The 9693-nt window shown below is 44.3% G+C and overlaps 1 protein-coding gene across 21 annotated transcripts in view; it reads right to left on the bottom strand.

Moving 5' to 3' along the window:
• Positions 1 to 164: 164 nt before the first annotated feature.
• The window catches only part of ASL (argininosuccinate lyase), an 82089-nt gene continuing 72560 nt past the window's right edge, over positions 165 to 9693 (bottom strand). For all 21 annotated transcript variants that reach the window (XM_078780186.1, XM_068120532.2, XM_078780198.1 and 18 more), the window contains 2 exons: positions 9362 to 9468; positions 165 to 2089 (listed from right to left, as the gene is read on the bottom strand). In XM_078780186.1, coding sequence (XP_078636312.1) covers positions 1858 to 2089; positions 9362 to 9468 — 339 coding nt within the window. In that variant the 3' untranslated portion in view covers positions 165 to 1857. The remainder of the gene's footprint in view (positions 2090 to 9361; positions 9469 to 9693) is intronic.

Genomic DNA, 9693 nt, shown 5'->3' with positions numbered 1-9693 from the left:
CTACACGATGGTCCACAGGATCGCTCGGTCTTAGATTTTTCTTTTTCCTATTTTTGTGCCTCCGCTGACGAAGTCACCAGAAGTATTGTTTTCAGCTTGTCCGTCCAGCTTTGTCCGTCCGTGATGGCTTTTTCGTTACCACAACTTCAGAACAGCTTAAGGGATCTTAGTCAAACTTGGTGAAGGTATGTTTAATGAGGTAAAAATGAACTGATTAGATTTTGGGGTCAGGAGGTCAAAGATCATGTTCAGTAAAATTTATGTTGCCCTGCAAACTTGAGCAAGTGATGGGATTTTGAACATACTTGGTGTAAGTATACATGATGCAAAGAGAACTGATTTGATGCCATCAAGAGATCAACTATCAGAGGTCATGTCAGGTAAAAATGTGATACTTAAGAGCTGAAGTGATTTGAATCAAACTTGGGACAAGTATGTATAATGATTTAATAATGTGGGCAGAGGCATAATCGGTCGACCTTGTGATGTCGAAGAGTCGTTCTAGTTTGAACTCATCATGGGGGCTTCCTGGGGAGGGATTACCCCCTGAAGCTTTGGATCCCTTATTTACCAACCAATTGCTCTGAAACCCAATACAACTCTTCTTGACAGACCGCAGGATCACCTAGTCTTCGATGTTTCAATTTCATATCAGGAGGCCTTCTGGGCAGGACTGGTCAGTGTTAAGCTGCGACCTTAAAATGACCATCAGACCTCAGGGAAATTTTTGTCCCCTGTCGCACCGCGGAGCGAAAGGGGGACTATGGTTTTCCCCTCCGTCCGTCCATCTGTAAGCGAAGGACCAAATTCTAATTTGGGGTGTGGGTGCAACTAGGCATAAGGAAGAACACTATTGAAAATTGGGTCGCCACGTCAAAATCCAAGATGGCCGCCCTGCGTCTTCCATTTTCTCAACTCGCATCACTTCACCGACGGGGGACCTAGGCATAACGCTTGTTTATTTTATTTAAAACTAAAATAAAAGTACAGATAGTCAAAGTCGAAATAAATATCCTCCAGCGCAGCTTTGCCGCCCAGCAATAGCGCCATGCAGCACAGACGGTATTGGGATGGAGAAGTATAATTGACTGCGCAATTAGAATCAAATAATCATAAAATGATTTATTGATCAACTGGCTAATAGCATACCTCAACCACCAGTGTTTCATCCACAGCTGTAACTTTTTGAAAATTAAATGGATTAATCAAAAATTAAATCAATAAATCAGAAATATCCTTTCGAGCCACATCACTTCGTCACTGTCGTGTCCAAATATCAGCTTCCTAGCTCAAAAGGTGCCTGAGATATTGTCCAGAAGAGAAAGAAAATAAATAAGTAATTGATAATGAAAATAAATAAATAACAATCATAAAATTATTAATCAATTGGCTAATAGAATACTTAAACAATCACAGTTTCATCTGAATCTAAATTTAAAAAAATAAAGTCAATCGAGTAATTAATCAATAAATAAATACCATTTACAGTACAGCCAAATCACTTGGTCATTGTCATGTTCAAAAATCAGCTTTCGAACTCAAAAGGTGCCCGAGATGATGCCCAGAAGAGAAAGGAAATAAATAAGTACTTAATGAATCGTTGATAATTAAGGAACTAATTAATTAATAAAAAAACGTTTTTGCCAAAGCACGATCACTATTGTGCCGAAATTTCCGCTTCAGAGCTCAAAAGAGATATTGCCCAGACAAACAAGCAAGAAAACAAACGAAACCAGCATGAAAACCGAGTACTCCCTTTCAGCACGCATCATCGCTGGGCTCCCTTCGGTGCCTGGTGATGACGTCATGCAGCATCTGGAGATGGCAGAGGAAAGGGGCGGTGTATAATGAAAACCATTATGAATGTGGTGATGCAGAAGGTTTCGCCTTTTCACCATCTTTCTTTCCATTTGATGAGATCATATCACCAGGTGTCACATTCGACTCTTTGAAAGTGGAGTCCAACCACTGGCGAAGCTTTGTGATCTGTTGAAGAACGCTGCTCCTGCTGGTCCCTCCTGCTGCCTTGTACTGTTCAACGCTATGTTCAAAGTTCCATACAGCAAGCACATCCTGATCGAACAGGGGACTGGATGGAAGGGAGTGGTGTTTAGTTTAATCATCGTAGACTTTAATACCGAGTTAGGGCATTATCACGTGATTTGGTCGAGGTAACTAAGGCATCTTAACCTTTACAAACACTTGCATTGCTGGTTTCATATTCACAACATGCAGAAGCTGTGCATGACGCCATTTACAAAACATCTCATGAAATGGCAGTGTATTTGCCAATTATAAACCAATAATAGTTCTTCTGAAGGAAACGTGATTGTCTACAAGGTAAACATGTATCCTGTGTCATGGTCCACATCATTTTTCGGTGAATTCCATTTCTACAATACACATTCCAAACGAATTGCTTATTTGAGGCAAGTTGTCTACAAACCTGTCTGAGTCAGGTACCCTTCTATGTCTTGATTACGCACTGTTTGAAAGTAAGTTGGACCGGAAGTGCATCTATTAATTACTTATTATTGGTCCTTGACGACATCTTAATTACGGACAATTGGAACATATAGGAAGTGGAGAAAAAAATGGAAATGCCAATGTAGTCACTTAATAGGGCATTGGGCCACCACCTACGGCCTGGCCTGTATATGCCGTGGCATAGTCCACCAGCATCTGGAATTCTGCAGGAGGGATGCGACACCATTCTTACATGAGAAAGTCAATCAACTCACACCTGTTGGAGGTGGAAAATGCTGTCTCAGGCGTCATTCCAGAATATCCCATAAATGCTCGATTGGGTTCAGATCTGATGGCTGAGGCCATGACATATGGATAACATCAGTCATAATCGAACTATTGGGTGGCCACATGTGCTCTGTGGATGGGGGCATTAGGGATGGGGTCTCCTTTTGCAGGCATGCCAGCCATAATTATAGGAAACCAGGCTTGTGCAGCATTTTTATACATGACCCTAAGCATGCTGGGATGTTATTAGCTCAATTAACACATGGGCCACACTTGTGTGGAAACTGTTGCTTGGTGTCCCTCATTTAACCAGATGTTTCCTTTTTTTTTTTTTATACACCACCCGGTGTGTACCCCGGTTTAGAATAGGTGCACCATATCCCTGCGCATCGTAAGAGGCGACCAAGGGTTGGCGTCAGGAAGGGCATCCGGCCATAAAAACATTGCCTCAAACAGGGAATCATGATTGTCATGGGGCCCGCAAGGCTAAATGGCCTTAAAACGATCATTGATATTCATTCATTCATTCATTCACACCACCTGTACCTTTCAGACATGGAGACCTTTAGAGTCCTTACACATTTGACATGTTTAACAGCCTGGACGCTTGACCACTTCAACATTTTTACATGCTTGAGATCAGACCCTTTCAACCCCTGAAACCCTCATTAATATTGGAACGTACCTTTTAGATGATCTCAAACTTTTTAGAAGCCTACTATGCAAACAGTCTGTTTGGCAAGAAGACTTCAGATATCTTTCTTCAAGTAATGTGCATAAAGTGGATACAACACAACATGCATTTTAAAGGCCATTTTCCCTACTAGAGCGGGGGTTAGCCTTGCGGTCCCCATGACAATCTTCTCCATTTTGCCCTATTTTCTGCATCTCTCCTTGTTAACCCCCTTGCCCGCATTTCTTCTTCCACCATCTTTAGCCAAGTCTTTCTCGGTCTTCCCCGTCCTCCACTTCCTTCTACATTCATTTCCATCACTCTTCTCAACCAGTCACTTTCATCCTTCCTCAACACATGAGCAAACCATCTCAACCTGTTCCTCTTCACAGCATCAATCACAGGCTCAATTCCCATCATCTTTCGCAATTCTTCATTTGCCTTCCTCTCTCTCTCTCTCTCTCTCTCAACGATAGATACTCCGCACATCCGTTGAACCATTCGCATTTCCACCCTTTCCAACCTTCGTTGCTGCTCTACGTTCATTACCCATGTCTCGCTCGCATAAATCATAACACTTCTCACACATGCAGCATACACCTTTCCCTTCAGCTTCAATGACACTCCCCTCATCATCAGCATGCCACTCAGTTCCCGAAACTTCTTCCATGCACATCTCACTCGAGCAACCGTTGCCGATTCTGATCCACCTTCTCCATGTCTCCGAGGTAGCAAAATATTTTCACACCTTCCAGCTTCACGCCGTCTCCAAGATCCAACTCAACATTTCCTCCATCTGCAGCTCCCTCTGTGCACACCTTACATTTGAATGTAGCTGCCACACTGATTAATGACCCTCTCAGACCACAACATTTTTGATGAACCCACTCAGCGCACATTGTACATTGAATGGAGTTTACTCCGACACCCTTCCCACACACAGCACAGGGCCACTTCCCAGTTCTTTCCACCTCACCACATGCTTTACCACTTGCCATCACCTTCGTCTTTCCGATATTCACCTTCAGACCTTTTGTCTCCATACATTCCTTCCACTTGTTCATCTTTTCCTTCAGTCCATCCATACTTTCTGCAATCAACACCAGATCATCTGCATACAACAACTCCCACGGTAAACCCTCCTTTATGTTCTGAGCCAGCACCTCCATCACAGCTACAAATAGTAGTGGACTTCGTACCGACCCCTGATGCACTCCCACTTTCACCTCAAACTCAACACTGTTCCCGTCCTTCGTCCTTACAGCTGTGCGCGCTCTTTTGTACATTGCCATCACTACTCTGATCAACCATTCCTCCACTCCTAACTTCCTCAATGCCCATGTCAATACTTTGCGTGGAACCCTATCGAATGCTTTCTCCAGATCAACAAACCCAAGAAACAACTTCTTCCTCTTCTCCATGTACTTCTCCTGCAACTGCCTCACAATGAAAAGTGCGTCTGTCGTTCCTCTTCCTGGCATAAATCCAAACTGCATTTTGTCGATCTTCACTTTCTTCCTTATCCTCCTCTCCAACACCCTTTCCAATACCTTCATTCCATGCTCCAATAACTTTATCGCTCGGTACGAGCCACACTCCAGAGGGTCACCTTTCCCCTTGTATAGAGGGACGAGGGTACTCAGTTCCCAATCCACTGGAATGCGGCCTTCTTTCACCACCAGATTACAGATCTCTGTCATTCTCTTCACACCCCAACTTCCTGCTGCCTTCAACATATCTCCCACAACTCCCGTCGGCCCTCCCGCTTTTCTACCTTTCATTGCTTTTATCGCTTCCTCAACTTCCTTCTCAGTTATCTTCTCTGCCTGTCCTAAAACTGGGTTACTCTCTATGTTGCCATCCCATTCATTCTCTGTATTCAACAGCATTTCCATATATCTTTTCCATCTTCCTTTAATTCCATCTGGGTCGACAACGATTTGTCCCACTTCATCTTTCAAGCAACTCACCCCCATCACATCACACCTCTCTTTCGCTATCTGCTTTGCAATCCTGAATACTGCTTTCTGACCCTCTTCCAAATCCAAGTGTTCTCCGAACATTTTCCTACATGCCTCCTGCGCCTTTGCTACCTCTTTCTTTGCAGCCTTCCTGGCTGCCTTATAACTTTCATGCTCTGCTGTTTCTGCTCCCGTACCCTTCGCCTTCTGCCACTCTTTGAACTTCTTCCTCTTCTCGTCAATCCTCTTTCCAACCTCAACATCCCACCACCATGTTTCCGAGTGCCTCGGTGGTCCTTTTGTCCATCCACATACCTCACCAACGGCTCCCAACAGACTAGCTTTCATTGACATCCAACCACTTTCAAGCTCAACCACATCATCCTCGACCCTACTCAGCCTCTCTTTTAATGCCTCCCTTACTGTCACCTCTTTCAACCTCCACACCTTCATTCTCGGTTGGTACTTCACCCGCCGAGCTCTCCTCGCACCTTTCACCCTTATGTCGCAGACAACCAAGTGGTGCTGTGAAACAGCCTCCTCCCCCAGGATCACCTTTGTGTCCCGGAGGTGCCCCCTATCTCGCCTACGCACCATCAGGTAGTCAACGGTTGTCGTCGACCCACTTGACGTGTATGTAACAAGCTTATTATCCTCTTTCTGGAACTGAGTATAACAAATCAGCTCCATCAGCAAACTCCAAAATCCTTTCACCTTCTCCATTTCTCACACCATATATCCGTAACCCCCATGAACTCCATCAAAACCATCCATACTCCTTCCCACATGTTCATTTAGGTCTCCTACCACAACAACTTCCTCATCTTTCACGTTTTCCATCAGCTTCTCTATCGCACACCAGAACTTGTCCTTCTCTTCATCGCTTCGACCAACCTGTGTAGCATATCCCGAGATGACGTTCACCAAGAGCTTTCCAATCATCATTTTCACCATCATCAACCTATCACTCACTCTAGTCACACTCACCACACTGTCTACAAACTCCTCAGAAAACAGGACACCAACACCATTCATGCCCTCCAGGCACCCTTGCCATATAAACTTGTATTTCTGTCCCTGCCTACCCTTCACCATTCTCACACCACTTCCCTTCCATCTCGTCTCTTGCACACAACATATGTCCACTCTTCTTCTGACCAATCCTTCCACCACTTCTCCTGATCTCCCTGTCATTGTCCCTACATTCCATGTCCCAAACCTCAGAAACCGATCTCCACTTCGGGCTGTACCCTGCCCATATGTAGTTGTAATTGTCATGGTTCTCTTTTTGAGGCATTGTTTTTTATGGCTGGATGCCCTTCCTGACGCCAACCCTCTTAGTTGGCGTCAGGAAGGCCTCTACGACACGCAGGGATACGGTGTACCTATTCTAATCCAGGGTACACACTGGGAAACGTTTAAAACATGGAAATTATTGGGGGGGAGGGGGGGGGCGGTGTCAGCATCACGGCTGCGGTTTAAACATATTTAAATAATATTTAAACAAAACCATGAAAAACAATCTGGGAAAAGTCTAAGTGAGAACGTGTATTTGAGAAAGCAGGAGCAGAGGTGGAAGAAAAACGAGATATAGGGGGCGGGGCGCAAGTCGAGATGAGGAGGAGAGCGAACAAGCACGTGTCGGGGAGGAGAGAAAGAATTAATATAGAAAAAAAAAATTGGTTATTTGTTTGTTCTGTTTTCAAAACGCTGGACAAAGGGTAAGATGTTCGTGAGAGGTAGGGGGGAGAAAAGAAAATCAAAGAAACAAGCAAATACTATGAAGGAAAGAACCCATATTCACAAAACACTGATGGGGGGGTGGGGGGGAGGGAGCCCGGAGAGACCAGGCCGCACACGAGGCGCGAACAAAAAAAACGACTAATTACACACAAATTTGCAACAACTACAAAACCAAATAGATATGTATAAAGTGGATGTTAACTGATTAAACAGTGCTTACTGGGGTTTCCAAAAAAAAATCATATGAAAATGTTGCTTTCATGATTCATATTCATTGCTGTGGTATATATGCACAACCATCTGTTAATTGTTAGCAGTGTTCTTAGGTCAGCCAATCAATACATGGATCGATCAGCCAATGAATATATGGATTTGCTATTCTAGCAACATGGACGTATTTATATTACTTTCAGATCAAAGTACAGTATGAACAAATTGACAAGATTGTCGCGTTCCCGGGGTGAACACCGCTGGGGACGGATAGCCGATCGAGCTTTACACTCCAAGGCGTTCAATCCAATGGCGGTGTGAATACGCGCGGGGGATGAGGGCAGCAAAGCTCTTACCTGTGCAGATCCCACCGGATGTCCTCAACCCTGGTAATTTATTCAAACCGACACGGAATTATAATGCAAAAAATTCCAGCTTTATTGAAAGAAATTCCGGAAACAAAAGAATGCACGGTAAAGTAAAATTCCTCATTGAGGGACCCTCCATCCGGACTCGTATACAACACAAGGGGGAAAATAACTGGAAAATAATGCGTGTTTGTTTTTGTACTCTGCTTTGAGTGGCTCTTGAACCCCGTCGGGAATCGTCATAGTCCTTGTGCAGGAAAACACGCCTTGGCGCACAGTTCGTGTGCGGAAACTAGGCCTTAGCACGCCGTTCGTTCACTCCAGCCGCGCTTGTCCTCGTCGTCCGCTTCACACAGCACTGACGTCTCAGCGCACCCAGACGATGCACAGCCAGCACCGGCGAGCCAAGGAAAGGACAATGCGGTCGCTCAAACCGATGAAAGCCAAGGACCACGAAGACAAAATGCACGACTGCGTCCGCCTTCCATAAACGCCAGAAAGCGAGAGGGATATACAACTGCTCGTAATGGAGGCCAGCCCGGAAAGAGGGAAAATGTTGGGACCCAAATCTTTTGCACCCAGGGCTCTTACGTCATACGACGACGTCGCGCCAAGCTCCTATCAGCGAGTCCCATCTCATCGCTCTATCGTACTGGACCAATCACTGCTATTCAGGGCATGGCCTCATGGACCTGCCTGCTTGATGTTGCGATGTGGAGGCTGGTGGCACCAGCGGTATTGTTCAATGCCCTGTTCCGGTTGTTTTTATTTAATGTTATTTTTAGGTGTGGAGTGCATGGCAGGTGTGGTGTGTGTGTGTGTGTGTGTTATAACGAAAAAAGGAGAAATCACAGGCCATTTTCAGACAGGGAATTTAGCATTAATCCCTAACTAATTAACATAACCCCACCCCTCGTCATGGGAATAATTTTACACTTACGCGACATCCGGTCTAACGGATTCCCTAACTTTTGTAAATGGGGGGTTCTTCTTCATCGGGACATTTGGAGCACACCATACTACACAATTCTACCTGGACTAAGGTGTTGCATTGTCTTCCCCCCATAAATGTAACAAGTGCTTACTGGGGTTTAAAAAAATATCAGTGTTGGTTTCATGATTCATATTTATTGCTTATGGTATATTATATATGTGCAATCATCTGTTAATGGTTAGCAGTGTTCTTCGGTCAGCCAATCAATACATGGATTGATCAGCCAATCAATATATGGATTTGCTATTCGAGCACCATGATAATAATAATAATTCATTTATTTTGTATAGCGCTTTTCAAGAAGCCCAAAGGCGCTTTGACAGAGTGGAAAACAATGCATAACAATACATGAAAACAACAATTGCAAAAAGACAAGAATCAATAGGGAAATATTTAAAGCAAAAGGAGGGAGAAGGAGAAGAGATAGTCAGGGGTTAAATGCTGTGGGTTGAATGTTGAATGCAGTGTTGAACAGGTGGGTCTTTAGTGATGTTTTGAATGTGGTGAGTGAGGAGGAGTCTCTGATGGTGTGAGGTAGTGAGTTCCAGAGGGTGGGAGCAGAGATGGAGAAGGCCCTGTCCCCATGGCGTATGGACATATTTATATTACTTTTAGATCAAAGTACAGTATGAACAAATAATTGACAAGCCAAACATACCTGACGTGCCGCAGTGCTTCAAGGCTCATCTGATTCAGGGGAATATGCTGAAATTCTGCCAGGATCACAGCTTTACCTGCAAGGTCATGCGCCTTTCGAAATGGCACCTGGTACAGGAAGGGAATGGTGAAAATTGAAAAAGAAAATCATTGCTCGTGTTTCTATTTTTTCTGGCATTTATTTCAGCATCTGATCCCCCAACCTTCCACATATTGAACAAGAAAGAGCAATCAGAGATTGCAAACCCTTGCCAGGATGTATTTTCAGTGGTTTTTCAGGCTTTTGTGTTAAAACAAATATGGCAGCCGAAACACGTGACTGATGACGTCATC

The sequence above is a fragment of the Myxine glutinosa genome, chromosome 6 (assembly GCF_964187855.1).
Source record: "Myxine glutinosa chromosome 6, kmMyxGlut1.1, whole genome shotgun sequence".
NCBI classification, from domain to species: Eukaryota; Metazoa; Chordata; class Myxini; order Myxiniformes; family Myxinidae; genus Myxine; species Myxine glutinosa.
The sequence above is the reverse complement of the archived record's forward strand: the minus strand, read 5'-3'. Positions and strand labels throughout refer to the sequence as shown.